This window comes from Seriola lalandi, unplaced genomic scaffold (assembly GCF_002814215.2).
Source record: "Seriola lalandi dorsalis isolate HSWRI2012SDOR001 ecotype SW California unplaced genomic scaffold, Sedor1 jcf7180002054664, whole genome shotgun sequence".
NCBI classification, from domain to species: Eukaryota; Metazoa; Chordata; class Actinopteri; order Carangiformes; family Carangidae; genus Seriola; species Seriola lalandi.
In genome coordinates this window covers 143167-161112 of record NW_019525217.1, presented here as the reverse complement: position 1 = coordinate 161112, position 17946 = coordinate 143167, and the positions used below count along the sequence as shown (strand labels likewise).

General features: G+C 40.1%; 1 protein-coding gene across 1 annotated transcript; it reads right to left on the bottom strand.

Annotated features, from left to right (window-relative positions):
• Positions 1–37: 37 nt before the first annotated feature.
• On the bottom strand, positions 38–17274 carry ikbkb (inhibitor of nuclear factor kappa B kinase subunit beta). The gene is made up of 22 exons (XM_023421166.2): positions 17094–17274; positions 15570–15691; positions 13509–13603; positions 10974–11094; positions 9931–10000; positions 8250–8338; positions 7628–7717; positions 7391–7515; positions 6405–6512; positions 6179–6308; positions 5685–5879; positions 5463–5577; positions 4796–4919; positions 4540–4691; positions 4279–4340; positions 4100–4200; positions 3929–3978; positions 3710–3809; positions 2504–2651; positions 2144–2241; positions 1591–1684; positions 38–1412 (listed from the first exon to the last, which is right to left on the bottom strand). Exons 2-22 carry the CDS (start codon positions 15672–15674, stop codon positions 1353–1355), a joined length of 2232 nt encoding a protein of 743 aa, XP_023276934.1. The 5' UTR covers positions 15675–15691; positions 17094–17274; the 3' UTR covers positions 38–1352.
• Positions 17275–17946: the final 672 nt, after the last annotated feature.

Sequence of the window (17946 nt, the reverse complement as noted above, 5' to 3'; positions counted from 1 at the left end):
AACTACTATAGAACAACAAAACACTGTATCCAAGATACAAAATTACAATTTTGCTTTAGAAATGATGATAGAAATGTGTAACATTCTGTTATCCTCACATTATTACAATCTGAACAGCATAGAGTATGTACACAAATAGACTTCGAGACACACGGTAATGTAACATAACTTTGTATAATCTATATACAGCAAAGTCTGCCTCCAATAGTTGGGATTAAGATGGGCACAGCAAAGAAAAAAATGATGATGCAGCACAGATTCAAATATAAAGGAGGTAATGTGAATGCAAATTTAGCTCTAATTTGGTAACTGTATTCACAGTTTTACAACAGAAAATGCGACTATTTTTGCATTTGCATTGTTTAACAAAACAAGGAAATGCTTGGAAATCAATTATGTTTTCAACCTTTTATCACCATCTTGGACCAAGGCCAAAAGAGTTATGTAATATTTGTGTTGTCTTCACTTTATTGCTCATTATTGCATGGAACCTGGGCTGCACCACATTGTACAGGTGTTCTTGTTATTGTGTCACCCTTCGTATTATTATCAGTGAATGTAAAAAAAAGATCACATTCATAGTCATTTAGCATAAAGTTATTATAGTTTCCCATGTTCAATGATTGTCTTAGTAAAACAAAACAAAACAAAAAAGACAGTCCAGTGATAAACACAAATAAAAACTGATGTGCAATAACATTTTGGTACATAACACACAGTTCAAGGCAGAGATACTTTTAAACTATAACTAAAACCCATTATTTTTTAATATCGTGGTACATAGTATTAAATCTACAATCAAACTTTTTGAATAAACTGTCCAACAAACATGGTGAAACAAATGTAACTAAAATGTACGGTTTGAAAACAAAGACTGAACTGGTTACAATTCTGTAACACATTATTTACGTTCATGAACTTTCTTGTGCATAAATTTGAGGATGAAATTTGCAGTTTGTAAGTCTCGGATGATTCAGGAAAGATGATAGATGATCCAGTTTGAAGCTCTTCAAGCCTCTCTGTATACTGTAAGACTGGGGGGATCATATGACAAGACCAGTGGAACGGTTGAACCTATTTCATGGTTGTTTTAAACTTTCAGATAGGTAAATAAATAATAATTCTCTTTCTCTGATATAAGTCATTATCAGAATTAGAATTGGCTTCAGTGCTCTAAATATTTGCAGTGAGTATGTTTACCTACTCCCTAATCTGGTTGAACAAATATGTGCCAGCAGCCATTACTGCATTCACATTGTCAGAACAGCCGGTACTACATCCCAATGTAGTGTGACATCCCATCCACACGGAGGCAGTACAGTATCACACATAATCAAAGAATGAGCCCCAATTCAGGAGAGGTCACTGGAGAAACTCTGGCCTCCGTGCAGCCACGTCCACTCCCTCAACATCTAGGACAAAAACAGAAGGGCGGTGAGTTTAATAATCTTCCACGTAATTCGGACAAATCCAATAAAAGCTGCTTGGCATCAAAACAAGACGTATAAGATTGTGAGAGTATATAAGAGTACCAAGTATAAGAGCTGAAAAAGGGGAGTAATGTGTGTATGTGTGTGAGCATGTGCATACCTCCATACTGTTTTCTGATTCCTGGATGGTGTCATGAAGCAAGCTCTGGAGTCGACTCTCAAACGTCCTGCTCTGCTCCACGAGAGACTCATCACTGCAGACATACCCAATGTTTGATTCATGACTCATGAAGATGTCACTCGGATAATAGTTTATCTGTGTTTGTACAGGACGTGTATTGCCTGATTAGACCACTACGCCACACGACGCCCCATGATACGCGTCTTTGAATGAAAATAAACAGAGCTGGAGAGCGTGTGAAAGCAAAATTACAAGTTGTGAGTTTGTAGGAGATCATCAGGACACAAAGAAAACTCCCACGACTTTGACTTGCCACATTGGCAGATGTGTTTAAAACCCCAAAATGTATTGAATTCAAGAATATTCTCATAAGATGTGTCTTTGTGCGCCAATATATGCGTGTCAAATTTATTTTCTGTAGATGTTAATAACATCTGCAAAAGATGAGTCTTAGACCACGAACGGAAAACATCCTTTAAACCACAGTGTGTGTGGTGTGTGTGTGTGTGTATGTGTGTGTCAGTGCACTTACAGCTGCTGTAGGCTTTGTCTCGGGGTCAGAAGAGGCGGCACTGACGAGGGGGTGCGTAATCCATCAGGGCTCCCACTCACTGGGCTGCGAACTTTACTCTACATAAGACAACATATTCTTATGGTTAAAGTGGAGCCAATATTCCAAATGGATCAATAATGACAGCAAACTAAAAACATACTGTTAGTGGTCCTTGAGAATTAGATAAATCCAGTGAAACTCATCAACATGTGCGTACCTGCTGGTATTCAATGATTATTATATGAGGCTTTGCGTTATATAACAGGTATCCCTTAAAGAGGAGCAGAGGTGGGAGAGTGTGTGTGTGTGTGTGTGTGTGTGTGTGAGTAGCGTCCTCACACAGGCGACTTTGAGCAGGTTCCACAGCTCCCTCTGTCGTTTCTCCTGCAGACTCATCAGGACTTGTTCGCTCTCTGCCATCTTCTGGACCACGCCCTCCACCTTCGGCAGCAGCTCCATCACACGCTGACGGCACACCGCCGTCTTACTGCGTAACACACGCAAGAGTAGTGGCTCAGTACGGAAGAAGAAATGAACTGTTTTGTGCCGTGACCGTATTTACATACATGTTAAATGGATCAGCCATGAATTATTATTGATAACTAATAAGCTGCTTTGATACTTAAATAAAAAAGCGTTTTTGGGTTGCCATGTTGTGAACAGACTCCTCCCATTGATTATTGATCATTTATGACAAACATATCTACTATTTTTTATAACTTTATAATAAGCAATCAAACTTCAAGTTATAAATGTCAGTATGCCCTTAATTAAGCGTTAAAAACTTGTCACCTTTTACACTTAGTCATCACATTACAGCTGTAAATGTTAACAAGTCACCAGCACAAATGTTTTCACTTATCCTGCCTGATTAGAGCTCTTCTCAGGACTGTGCGGGCGTCTACATACCAGACAGACTGACAAAGACTTCCCTCTCCTGATTGTCTGCAATCTTACTATTCACACCTGCGCTCTGCCTGCTGTGATGTGCCAAAACGCACGTTGCGAAAAAGTCCACTTATGATTACAATTCCTTTTATTTTAGTTTTTTTTACTTATTTCTAAACAAAACTCCAGACACTAACTCAAAGTGTTTGAGGTTCAGAGCCTAATAACTAATCTTAACTGCCCATTATAGTGGCCTCTCATATAATCTGTATGGAAATAATACATCACGTATTAATAAATTCACTAGTACTAAACTTGTAAAGCTCTGATACAGGAAGTATGCCTATAAATTGGCCCCCGACTATGCTCTACAAAACCACAGTGAGGACCATAAATGTAAGTGTGTCTGACAACAACGCGTTTCATTTTTATTTAGATACATAAATTCTCAAATGGAAGTTAACGCACTGCAACAACAGAGCTGCTCGGTACTCATTCAGTTCCCCAACCCACATTTTTCCAACACAATGACCATACTGGTTATGCTTCAAAAGGTGTGCTTGGTCTTGATGACTGGGGAACAGCACTGTTTAGTGTGACCTGGGAATAGTTTGATAAATAAAAAAAATAAATAAATAGTGTTTTGTGCATGAGTACCTGAGGTGTGTGTAGAAGTCTCTGAGCTTCTTCTCATAGAACTGCACAGCCTGAAGTACCAGACGCACCACCTCCTGACTGTCTCCTGAGCACCTCTGGTCTGAGCAGGGCGAGGGAAAGGGAAAGCCAGAGGAGACGTAAAATGGAGGTTTATTTTAACATGGAAGCACCGGAACGAGTGTTAAGTAAGAAGTGAACAGATGCGTGAACAATCCAAACCTCTGGGTTTCTCCCTGAGTTTACGGAACAGCTCCATGGCCCTTCCTTCCCTGGAGACCACAGAGGGAAAAGAAAGCATGTACCAAGATAAACAAAGCAGCTGCTTCTGTTGTTTTTTATTGGGTTTTTTTTTTTTTTTCTTTTTTACAGTTCAGTTCGGTTCAGACTTACAGTGTGTCCAGAGCCTCTCCACTCCTCCACGGCTGCCTCTGCACATCCACTATGTCTGGCTGCAGCTGCATCATCTCTTCTTCCAGTTCACTCACCTTGGCCTGGGTACCCAAACATGTGGGTTTTAGTCTTTTTAAAGGACAAGTGACACACACACGCAGAAACACACTCAACTCTACCTGACCACAGCTGACAGCAGTTTGCTCCATCTCCCTCCACACGCAGAGGAGTTTCTCTGACGCTAGAAAATGTAAAAAGACTATCATTAGTCAGAGGCAAAATGAATTGTTTTGACATTCATGTGCTCTTTCTGCTTGGAGTAAAAGCAAGAAACAACTCAATAGAGCTACAAATAATTCAGAAGGACAGAAAAAATGCAGTTTTAGCAATCGTAATGTAATTTCCCCACTATCTACCAACACGTTTTTGTAACATAATACCAATCCCAGTGGCTGTCTGTTCCTGGTATTTGTCCATGTCTATGTGAAGGCTGGTGGTGAAGAAGTCCAGCTTGGCTGTGAGTCTCTGGTGCATGGACACCATCTCATTCTTCTGTTTGGACAGTGAGGAGTTGTGTCTCAGCAGGCTCATGCTGGAGTGAAAAAGGAGGAAAAGAAACGTGTTTGTTTTATCAAAGAGGTAATACATGTGTGTGTCGTGTGTGGGAGGTTGTTTGTGTATTTGTGTGTGTCCTACATGGCAGCTTTCTGCCCCTGCTGCAGTCTTTGCCAGTCTTCCTTCAGGGAGCGGATGGTGTGCCACGCCTGGCCGCAGGTCCTCCTCAGAGGGCTGTAAGCCAGAAGGTGCTTGGGGTCAGTCTCTATGAGAAAGACAGAGACAAAGAAACACACAAACACACACACAAAACACACAAGTCAGAAAAAAGCAATGGATGTTGTAATCGTATATTATTCAACTGAGTACAGTTTGTAGTCAGTTCAGGTAGATAATAAGGTTCATGGTTCATACTAAAATATATTTTTCTACAGTGTAAGTCACAACTGTAAATCATGTTAACTAAGAATTTGGTTGTACAGTGTTAATTTTCTTTTCATATTAGTAGTGTGTGTGTGTGTGTGTGGGGGGGGGTTTAAATATGGTTAAAAAATTTTGTTCAGTTATTTAATTTATCAAAAACCCAATGCAAAACTTCCACTGGAAATTTACTACAGGAACCCTGAAAGAACATATATCTTATATAATTGCTTGATTATTATTTAACAGTTTTTTGTGTTTACACTCTAAAGCACATTCAACTGAACTAACTGACATCGGCATAAAAATAAAAAACAAAACACCACAAAATAAATCTTGCAGGCACTGCACTTTTTTAATATGCTTAGTTGAGAGAAAACAAACTTACGCACGAAGCGGATGTTTTCAGGGAGCGTGCGAGGAGCAAACTGGGGCTCATAACTGCAAGAGGAGCGATCAAACAGGAAGACCAGAGGCAAGTCTGTCCGTCGACCATCTATTTCCTACAGACACAGATTATAATAATACTATGACTCAGGTCCATTAGCACATTGTGTTGTTGAATAATCTGTGAAGGCAGGGTGTGTACGGTGTTTATGTTAGATATTACTGTGTAATCTATGGCACACTGCGTGGCCAGTCCGTTAGGCTCCAAGGCTAATCCCGCCTCCAGCAGCAGCTCCTGATTGGCTGCGGGGATGTCGGTGTCTTTTTCTATTCTCAGCTGCAGGTCGGCCACGGTCTCATCGTCCGAGACCGAGTACGTCAGGATCTTAGCAGACATCATGTTTAGGACGTGAACCAGCTGAGGGGAACAAGAAGGACCAAGCACATGAAGATGGAACAAGTCAATGTGTTGGTCTAAGGAATCAAAAAAAGGTACAAAATCCCTTCGAATCCCACCAAACTTTAGAAACTGAGAAGAAACTGCGCCTTTAATTACAGTACAGCCATCAGTCTCTGAGGTAATTGGTTTAATGCTGGACCACAGATTCAAAGAAATGTGTCAACGTCAGACCAGTGATGTCTGAGTAATATTCAACAGTAGAACAAAAACGGGGGATGACATAGTAAAAGAATAAATGAATGAATTACTCAATGAACCTTGAGCTGTAGTATGATCTCCAGCTGGGAGAAGCAGTTGCTGGGAGTAGCATCGTGGTCTTTGCCTCTCTCCTGAGGAGACCACTTCAACATCAGCTGCAGCCACCTCTCCATTTTCTCTAATAACAGACTGTGAAACCACAGTAAGCATGTTACACTGAGATAATAAGGGTCTTTAAAGTAGCATTTTTATGTGTATGTGTGGGCCTGTCAAATGTAAAAACACCTGTTGAGGTTGTTGGGCTGGGGCACGTGTTTGGAGAAGCGGACTTCTCCGGAGAGGTCCTCATAGACGACAATGTCATCGTCCTGCTTCAGCCTCAGTTTATTGTGCCTAAAAAGGAAACAGATGGATTATATGAGAGAGAGAAGCTCTAAACATTTTGGATCAGAGTTGTTTATCTTTGTTTCGTGAGGGTATAAATGTTTGTCCCCAATTTTATCCTCAGTGTGACGACTGTAAATTCCAATCTGCAAATGATACATGCAGCAATGGAGGAGTATTTTTTTTTTTCTCTGTGTAACCCAGATGTCACAGTTCTGCATCTCAGCTCACCTGCCTCACTTCAACACTCCCTGTCATCCAGCCAGGTTTCCTTTCACCTTGTTCCCCTTCACCTCCCTGCATTAGCCACGCCCACCTCATCAAGCCAACTCCGTTCACCTGGCCACACAGCTGCCCCTGATTACACTCACCCAGGACACATACCCCAGCCTTTTTTTTTTTTTGGATTTACCTGTCAGCTCCAGCTTCTGCTTTGGTTAAAATTAGGGTCTGCTTTTGTCGAACTGTGTGCTGCATTTGGGTCCTACACACGTCTGTTACACCCAACCCGTTGTTGTTTCTTTTTCTTTTATCATATTGGCGACAAGGGGCATTGAAGTTGGCACAACCCACATATCCTGCAATTCTTTGCTTTGTGTATTTATAAATTCAGTGTGTGTTTGAAATCCAGTCACGTAACAATAATCAGTTGGAATTAAGCTTATCATTGCTTAACATCAAAAATATCATTGTTCAGTATATTTTTTGCAAAAGCTAGGATGTAGTCACAAAGGTAGGGAGTGAGGGAGTGTTAAAATAAAAAATAAAAAAATTTGAGAAGAGTCATGGTGGAAAATTTTGAAATTTATCATCCTCCCTAGTTTTGGGGAAACATGACTTCAATTGCTTACTGATGACTTCTTGAAAATTTTGAAAGGTGGTACTACCAGGGGACAGGCTGCCAGGTCGGTAAGAAAGGGCGAAATCCTGTGATACACTCAAACACCAAAGTCCCGAAGCTCCAGTAGTCCACAGTGACCGTGTACTTCTGCCTCTCAATCAGCTCTGGAGCCTGAGAAGATGGAAGGAGAGAAAAGAAAAAAAAACAGGTTAAAGCTTTTACTGTCTATAACACAGCGAGGAAATGATGTGTAAAACATGTCCACCTGTGTTTCATCACTTACTAAGTACTGCAGTGTTCCCACAAATGATGTGCAAAGGCTGCTCTGGTCCAACTCTTTAGCGTAGCCGAGATCTATAATCTTGTGGATCAACTAAGATTAGGGAGGAGAGAGCATAGAAAAAGATAATAACAAAAATGTTACGTTGTTTATATTGGCTCTATTGTTTCTCTAGTATGAAAGACAAAATAAGTTTTCATGCAAAACTATAAACTTAGTGCAGATAAAGTTTGTTTTGTTAAGATGCCATAAACACAGCAGTGTGCATAAACATCTTTAATACGTCTAGCCTCAGTTATAAAGCAATTTTTCATTTCCCTGGTTCCTATTGCAGGATGCTATGATTTGTTATATAACTAAACAAAAGGGGGCCCACAGAGGAAGGTAAGAGCAAGACAACCCCGAAAGTTCCACGTAACCGCTAAGGATAAGTTAAAGGATTTAGTTTTCCACATTAAATATTCAGTGCAGCGACTGGTGAGTGTAAACGTGGACGTGAGAGAGACGAGTCTCCTGCACTTATTCCACATAACCCACATAGAGGCAAAAAGCCTTTATACGACTTCTTTGTTGTGGCTTGGGTGTATTTGTCATAACAAGATGGTTCACGGGGTCTTTAACTCACTCTCTTCTCTCCTTGCTGCAGCACAATGTTTTCTGGCTTCAGATCTCTGTGGATGATCCTCTTCTTATGGAGGTAGGTCAGAGCCGAAGCTGCGGAAGAAAATACGAACGAACAGCATATTTAGAGGAACATTTAAAAGCGTAAGTCTGAATTTACCTTTATAAACTTGGCTAAGATTCTCATATGAAAGAGGTTAATGCTGCACATAAACTAGAGCTAGACTGAAAAATTGGCCAGGCGGATGTATGGACCGATATTAGCTTATTGCAGATAGATATTAATGTGTATACAAATGACGTATATATACAGGAAAATGTATACAAAGGAAAGAAATTGCACTACAGAAATGCCAAAGATTTGTCCAGGACCTACAAGTGTAAAATGTCTATACACACACACACACACACACACACACACACACACACACACACTTTTTAATTTTCAAACTTAGGTTTCAGCCTGAGCCGACACTGACTCAAGTCTCGTCACTTGAGACAAGTCACTGCCCTCTCCGGTCGAAAGTTTCACCTCTGATCACACCCAGCATCACCAAAGGATGTGGTCAGAAGTGCGCTCTGTTGCATCACACCTAACAGTGATGTCACAGTGCACTGACACGCCCTAGAGTACACTTTTACCTCACTGCAGCGAGATGTTCAGAGGTTGTTAATTTACTCTTTTAAAAGCAACTGAACAGTCGCTGAGAATCTTATGTTTGCTGACCTCCGGTGGTCTAACTCCTGCCCTCACTGCAGTGATGTAAAGATGTACTCCGGGAGCCTGTGACATCACTGCTGGGCGTGGTTACAGGTGCAATAGGTGCAACAGAGAAGGATGCGTAAGACAGTGAAACAGGCTTGAAAATTTTAATCAGAGGACTATAAAACACAAGCTTTTCAGCCTGGTGTTAAGTGGCTGTTTAATGAGTCTCATAAGAGGATAAGACTCGTATCGACACATGTAAGCCTTTAATCTGCTGTAACTGAAGTTAAAGAACAATAATGCTGCCTCACTTGCGTCAGAGGGTGACTAGTGTGTGTGCTGGCAATGAGAGTTCAATGTAGCGGAACTTATAACCTTCTGGCCCCTAAAATGCATGTGTGTTTGTGTAGGTGTGTGTATGAGTGTGTGAGTGAGAGTGTGCGTTGGTGGGTGTGGACCCGCATGCCTGTGTCTTTCTCCTCAATCGTGAAACAGTTTAAAGGGGATCACTCATTATCAGGAAACGTCCACCAGTGGGTAACAGGAAAAAGGAGTTTGTGTGTGTGTGTATGTGTGTGTGTGTGTGTGTGCGTGCGCGCGCTTGTTTGTCTTACTCTACCCTCCACTCTAGATGTGTGATCCATACCATATGTGTCTCCTCTCATGCTGTTTATACAGCATGTAATACACACTGTGTTGTTGATGTGAGCGTTCGTACATTGTGTTTGTGAAAAACAACGACAGAGTCCGATTGTTGACGTAAGCCCGTCTGCGTGGGGCAGCCCCCAGGGTGACTAAGAGGCTGGTGGTTAATGGTCATTGGTGACATCACGATACTGGTCACTATGACGACTTACTCCATACTACAGGAAACTAATCACCCTGCGAGATCACGAGATCAATCGCTCCCTTTCACATACGCACAATTAAGGATTTCATAATAGTGACGTTGAAGCTGAGGATTGAACAGGATACTTACAAATGTCCCGTAACAGAATCAAAACAGAGCCCTCCCTCATTCCACAGCAGTTCTCCAGAAGGTTCAGATACTGCAGAGAACACAAACACAGACATTTGATACTTGAAAAGTATGACCCATGGGAAGAAAACAATACTGTGAGACACAGGCTTAGCCAAGGGTTCATCAATCTTCTTTATGTTTTAAAACGTCCTGCTCTTTTATTCTATAAAAAGCTATTTTTTGTGTTTCTAAGAGATCTGACATACTTCAGAGGACATGAACGGGCTCAGATTCAAGCAGAAAACAAACCACATCTTTTTTTTTTTTTTTGCATTGTTTGCTGATTTTCAGCGGTATTGCTGGTTGTGAATTGGCAAATCAAAGCTTTGTTGTAACACTTTACTTTAAAAAGAAATATATTTTCAAATTGTTCCACGACTGGAAACTTGTGGCAGGCCTGACAAAAGAGGATGGGGCTGTTTTCCACTCTCTGTCCCCACTAACCGCTCCACCTGCCCCCAACTCCACGGCTTAGTTTTTGACCATCTGGGATGCTTTGAAATTTTTATGACACTGTGGTTTTGTGATGGTTGGCATTCTCCTCTTCTGCTGGCTGCCTGGTGCCAACATCGCCTCAGGCTGCGCACTCGGTTGGTTTCGGATTAAAAACTGCGCCAGATTTCTCCCCCACAATGCACTGCAAGCAAATGCCTGAGTACCTTAAACTCAGTGAATTACAAAATGATTTGGATGTTTTTCCTTCACAGGAACTTGATGATTTTTTTTAAAGAATATTTTGCTGGAGGACCTGAGTGATTTCTGACCCTGATACAAACAAGAAAAGCTGTGAAGGTTTACAAAGACAAAAATATCTTCAGGCCTGGCGCTGAGAGAGCCGGGAAAAGTGGTACAAAAAGAAATATCGATACACCCGCCTACTCCTCCTTATTCATTTATTGTGATTTAATACTTTAACCCAATGGTCTTTCAGCTTTAATCTTGTATCCTTAACCACATACAGTATGTGCGCACACTCCCCCAGACACATCACAGACTCCTACCTTTCTTAGATCTCCTCCCTGGCAATACTCCATGGCCAGCAGTGGCAGGTCATTGGTGGCCACCATTTTCTGCATTCCTTCAGGAACCTCTCTGGCTGCAACGACGTTAACATGATCCAACCTGAGTGAATAAAGATGAGCAGACATCAGTCAGAGGGCTGCACTGTGAATCATACTTTTATCTGTACTTTGAATGTACACAATAAACGCGTTGCCAAAAGCTGCCATATTAGATGCCTAAGATTTATATGTGCGCATATAAATTTCATATAATTTGATGATAAAAGAGAATCTGCGAAAAATGTACAGATCTAGATCTAGACCCATGTTTTCCAATCCTTTTGGTTTTGTAACATGAAACACTGTCTACTTGCCACCCTGCTTGTATATGTAAATGAGTTAAGAGCGTTTCCCCCTGTAAGCAAATTTTTTCTTTAACAGGTTTTAGAAGCCTAAAGAGGTAAAAGTATCCAACAATTCACAAGAAAAAAAAGCATAAATTACAGAAAATTTAAAAAACCTACATTACGTACAATCAGACATGTACACTTCTAATTTTGTTTTCTTGCATCATTGCAGCGTCCAACAAATATACCTTAAATACATGCAAACCTGTTCATTAGGTAATTAATAATCTTTAAAACTGATTACATCGCCCTCCCCCAACACCTCTTGGACCAGCTGTATTACTTTTCCTGTTTCCCATTCTTCACCGTCTCGTAACTCTGAATGAAACAATGTGTTTATGATTACCACAGGGTCACGGCTTTGTTAAAAAAGCAATGGAGCAATTGAAAGATAACAATCTCAAAGTGATACCAGAGCCAGCAAGAATTTGATACAAACTGAAGCTACAAGACTGTAGCACATGCAATCGGTGTGTTGTAACAGCGACAGTAACAGGAGAGAGGATTCTTCCATAGAACAGTGGAGTCATTATTATTCATTAAAATGTTTTTTCCCCTGCAGATCTACAGTGTTAGCTAACATTAGAGGAGAAAACACTGTAAACCTAAACATGTTTAGAAGTAGTGTAGTGATATTGTGTTACTATAGACCCTCTCCGACACAGCGCTACATATATGATCTGATGTGGAAACTATTTCTCTCATCTTTTGTTCTGCCTCTCTTGACTGTAATTGAAAACATTTTGGAGAGTGGATGGAATCACAGTTAGAGTGGGATGAAATAGTGAACATGCATGAGATTGTGGAATGAATAAAATTTTTATTATTTTTTTCCTTGGTTTTGAATTAAAAATTCAGCAGATGCGAAATGAATGCAATACAAGCTCTTTAAACACATCATAACTCAAAAACATTGTGAAAGTGTTGTTTTTCAGTATATGTGTATGTTTAAATCTGTGTTAAGTAGCTGTAATAACATAATGGTAGGTTGCCATGTATGTGTCCCCTGCCCTGTGGTTTCTCCACGAGTCGAGCGTGGGTGCATGGGAGGGCTGTGGTTGTGTCTGTCTGAAAACAACACACTTGTTAAATTGGGACTAGGAAAGAAAAGTGGTTTAATACTCATGTTTGCACCAGCAAATGACAAAACTAACACACACATGCACGCATGAACGCACACACACATATACACACCGCATCTCAAAGACAATCAAAACCAGGACAAGCTACCATCCATCTCCAGTGACCCGACACCAAAACTGAAACTGTTAATTGACAACGCAGACGTGTGTGGAAATGAAACACAAACAAAACCTGAGCAAAACGAGGAGGTGGCACTTTCCCCCGTCAGAAATAACCACCAAAAGACCAAAATAACCCAAACTTCCATGCTGTTCTAATTGTTTCATGTCTTGTGTGATTTTTACTATTTCAGGATAGAAATTTAGTTTTCGTATTTTGAGAAAATTTGCGAAACAGATGGGTACATAAAAGTCAAATGTCAAACTCATTAGCACCCAGTTTGTCATGGAATATACCAGGGTGAGTCACAACAAGTCAAACCAAAACTTCTCTCTCATGCCAGAACGGGCTTTAGGGCAAGGTGTGAAAGAGTTTGGACGGTAAAGAGAAACGGGGAAATCACCAATTTCTTCAGCCGAGTAAAAAAAAAAAAACTTGTCACACACTGAGATGCATCACTGTGGAAAAAGAGACTCGGGAATCTTTTGTAAACAGCGGGAAGAGTTTAGGTAATTTGTCATGGACAAACTAAAAGCTAACAAAACAGTTTACTCCCTGTGTGTTACAGAACGAAACCTCAGGTCCTGCTTCATGACCTGATCCTGAGACCATAACCGTTGCTTGTATGGTTCATAATCCCACATAAATTCTGTTTATAGCAAAGGAACACTGATTGTTGCCAATCATCCGCCCTCTCTCCTCATCTTCACTGTCTACTGCCTAAGAAAAGGGAACATGGCACAAGCTGCCATGTGTCTGCTGTGTGTCCTGTACAAGACTGGTATTTCAAGGTGACAGAGGACGGGGCGGAGGGGCCAAGGAGGGACTACTACGTTTTTGCTCTGGGACCTTTTTGTAGGTCGATGCACGTGAGAGTGAAACTGACCTCTTCATGATCTGGATCTCCAGACACCATCTCTCTTTGTTTCTGTCACTCAGCTCCTGACGGCACTGCTTTATAGCGACCTGCTCCTCTGTGTCCTGAAAACAAACACACACACACACACACACACACACACACAAAACAATATATAGTTAATTTACCGCAATGCCAGTTCAAGAATAATCAGTAAATGTTCACATTTGAGAAGCTGGGGTCTGTGAATGTTTGCCAGTTTTGCTTGGCAATTTACGGAAATTATTATTTAGTTATTAAATAAGTAACAAATTAATTTTATGTCAATCGAGTAGTCAGTTAATCAACTAATCATTGAAACTCTATTGATATTATTTTCAATCATGTAACAGAAGCAGATGCCACATAGCAGGGGAAATGTTTAAACAATGTTTTTAACGGATTTAATACAATGTGAATGATATACTTAGAGAACAAACCAAGACACAAATACGTATCATGCATGGTGACACCTTTACCTGCAGAGCAAACTGCACAGTTAACCGTTTGCCAAAATCAATGAGCAACACAAGTACATCTCACTACCTGTTTCTCATGGCATCATCAAGGAAAAGCAGACACCCAGCTTCCTATAATGTGATATGTGAACCAATAATAGCCCACATTATTGTCATTAATACAGGAAGACGGGAAATTTCGTATACAGGAAGCTTAATCATCGGGGCGGCAGCAGTGCCAGCGGTGCCCTCTTCAGTTAGGTCATTTTCCTCCTGTGTTTTTCCCGCTGACTCCTACAGCCCAGTCTGCAGTGGCGCTGATGATTACTTCCTTGCTTACTGCAAACAGCAGTAGAATTATTACAGTGTAAACAAACTATAATGTAGTGACACACACTGTCAGTGTAAAACCTCAAAAAAGATTTCAGAAGGACAAATTTTCACTCCGCAAAACAATTACGGCTATTAAGGCGGAAGTCAGCAGACTTTGTGTTTATGTAAACGAAGTGGCTATGTAAAAATGTCTTCTATTTGAAAGTGCAAGTGAAAAGATTTTCTGAGGGATCATATTCACTACAGTTTCTGACTTTCCATCACTTGTGCTGTATATTTAAATTCACACGATGATGCTGCCTGGTTCAATGAAAGCTCAGAGTTTGCCTTGAGCGTGAGTATGAGTAACACCGCTGCAGCTGATACTGAAGGGAGGAAGAGGAAGGTCCACTAAGCGGGCGTGTTCATATTCCCATAGTGTCCTCACTCTCATCCTGTGACTTACAGTGGAATCAACAATAGACACACTTTTGGCTGGACCGGGCGCAGAAAGAAAACAGCTTCCTGCACTGATGTCATGCTATTTTCAAGAAAAGGTGCTGGTGAAAACCCATTCACAAATTTGAAGCAAAATTCTCTTTTTGGGGCACTGTGTTTTTTATTGTATTTGTAAACTGTTGTTACGTCCTTTTGTTTATGTGTGTGACCGTTTTTGATTCAGATCAAAAAATTTTTCAATTTAATCCATTTCTATCATGACAACACCAATATCGCGGGCAAAAATACAAACAAAAAACTATATGAAACCAATAAAACACTGAGTTTCACGTGGAAAATCTGATGTTTTGTAAGAATTTTTGAACACACACTTGTCCAAGAAACAAGCAAACAGTGATGTGTTCCTTATGTGCAATGAGAGTCGTTTTTACTGCAACCTGAAGAGGGCACTTTAAAGTTCCTAATTTATTTGTAAATAGGGCAAGAGAATATTTTATTTATATATATTTATTTGTATATTCATAATATATATTGTATTTGGTTCTATTAGTGTTATATATTGGTTTACTTGACAAAATTGACATTTTTTAGGAGCTTTCATTTTGAGGGTAGTGTTAATTGCACTGTTTATGACGTAGCTGATGTCTTCTGGGAAATGCTGGCAGGGCTACTTTACTTATCTTCCATCTGAGCACTTCAAATGGTTTAACATTTTTAGTCAGTCTAACAGCTTGCTATTTAAACATCCTCTTTTTGGAGGAATTTCCAGTCATTCAGTTTACTATCACATCCCATCACAGTTAGAAGTATGTGGTTTATGTACCTTATTTTGCCATCTTGTGACATTCCCGAAGCCTCCGGTCCCCAGGCGCTCCTTCAGCTCCCAGGACCCGCAGCTCTGTGGCTGCTGCAGGGGGACTCGATTCATGGCCTCCTCAGCTGGTCCTACACCAGATACAGTAAATAACAAGGATATAGTTAAGCATACAGTCATATTAGTGGCTCTGAGAGGCTCACATCAGCAAAAGAAAAATAAAGTGGATTGATAAAAAAACGGGGAAGCAGCTTAGTCATTCGTAGATCATTACCACTACTAGGAAAAAAATGTCAAGATTTGTCACCAGAAAAAAATGCCTTGTTTTCATGTAAAATAAAAGAGTCAATGGTCTGTGAAATATCTCAGCTCTACATCAACATTCGCCCTAATTTTCATCAGTCTAAGATGTACTTTTTCATCTTCAGGTGTACCAAGGCTCTACGGGTCTTTCAGCATGTTGGCATGCTAACATTACCATGCAAACAAGTAAATAAAAATGTGTATGATAATGTGCCCGTGTAATCAAGTAATCGTTTAAGACAGAACATTCTCGATTTAAAGCTTCTACATTTTCAATTAACTGATCATTAAACAAATTTTTACAAATAAATGAACGGATTGGATAAATAATCATGAGTTGAAGTACTGCTGAAATCCCAAAGGTTCATCCTGTGGAATTTCTCTGGTACATTTTAATCTGACCTGCCCTTTGCTTGTTCAGGGTTTTCACTCCAGACCAAAGTTTTTAACCAGACACATTGACACACTTCAGTTTCAGGATCCTGGTATGGTGCAAACAGGCTTCCGGTCATTTCCCTGACAAGGTTATCAATTTTTTAACAGTGAAATGCCTTGGTTATAGTTCTTATTATGGGATCCATATACAATAGATGTATTGATATTTCCACATTTATACTTTTACAACATATTTGTGTGAATGTGAAATGATCTGAGTATGTCAGGTGTTATGTACATCCTATATCATGGAGCTAAATCAGATTTTTAGTCCTTGTGGGCACTGTACATTGTTGCTGCTGCTGGAGCTGTCTGTATATGGTGTAAAGCATTATAAAAATATTGATTAAAAATTGGATCAAAAAATGTTATGTTACAAAACTGCAACAATATCTATTATGACTGTGTATAAACACTGGCTTAATTTCACACAGATTGTAATTACACAGACCAAATAATCTATAGAAAAGTGGGTAAATCGTTCCCTGTATATATGTGTATATTACGAATGGCTCTATAGTTGTAGTCACTATCCTTCATGCTGTTATCAGGCCTATTCAACACTGCAGTGACAGCATGCATCAATGAGGCAGCTTCCGTTTTTACCTTCATGCTTTATACGGTGAGTATTGCTCTCACCTCTCTGCTCATAACAATATGTTGCTTACAAGTAGTAAAAATGACTCCGTCTCTGTTAATGTTTCACGTTTTCTGAAGTTTAACGCGCTTGTTCTCGGCTTTTATTTCACTGCAGGGAAGCGCTTCATCTGAAGTACCATTTCAACTGAATCCTACCTTAGACTTCGTAGGCAGCGTTCACACGCTTTCACACCTGATTGTCTTTGAACACGTGCGTATCCGGTCTTTAACTTAGACTAGACTTAAACTTTGAACCGCTTTGAACACTTCTATTATCAATAGTATATTTTGACGATACAAACAAATCTTACAAACTTTTCACTTCCTGATAGTCGTATTTCCTGTAAACCTGCTGAGACCCGCCCACAGGAGGCAGACTCCCCGGCTCACATCCAGCTGGTAGGTCAATGCAGAAGTTATAGAAAAAACTCATAGTTTCAGACCATAAATCATTGTTCCTGATTGTTTCATGGACAACCTGAGTCCCTAAATCCAACTCTGAAAGTTCAAGCTTGGACAAAAAGAGAAGAACTAACAATTTGTTTTTCCCTCCCTAAATGCTTCCCTACCCTGTCTGTGCCCATTGTTTCATACACTAAAATTCTTTAAACAACAGGTTACAAATATATTTTTTATTTTTATAAAGTGCTAAATGACTATCTTAAATAGCCGGGCACTGAAGTTTTTGTTTTTAGCAATCACAGGATTAAACATTTACTGAAAAACTCATTTCAGTATATAACATTCATTGCAGTGTTATTATTGATCCAGCGGATGTTGTATTTTACATGATGTTCTTCATTTCATCATTTGCTTTTCTTGAATGAGATAAAAACAGATAAGCTGCTCTCATGCAACAACACACATTTCTATTGGTTAATGCACATGGTGACGTTTGCTGACGTGGTGTTTGGGTGTGTAAAACCAACTTCATCAGATTGGAAATGTTTGTAGGGAGAAGAAAAAGCTTTCCTGTTTATACTTACAAATATGGTGCTGCTTCCTAAGC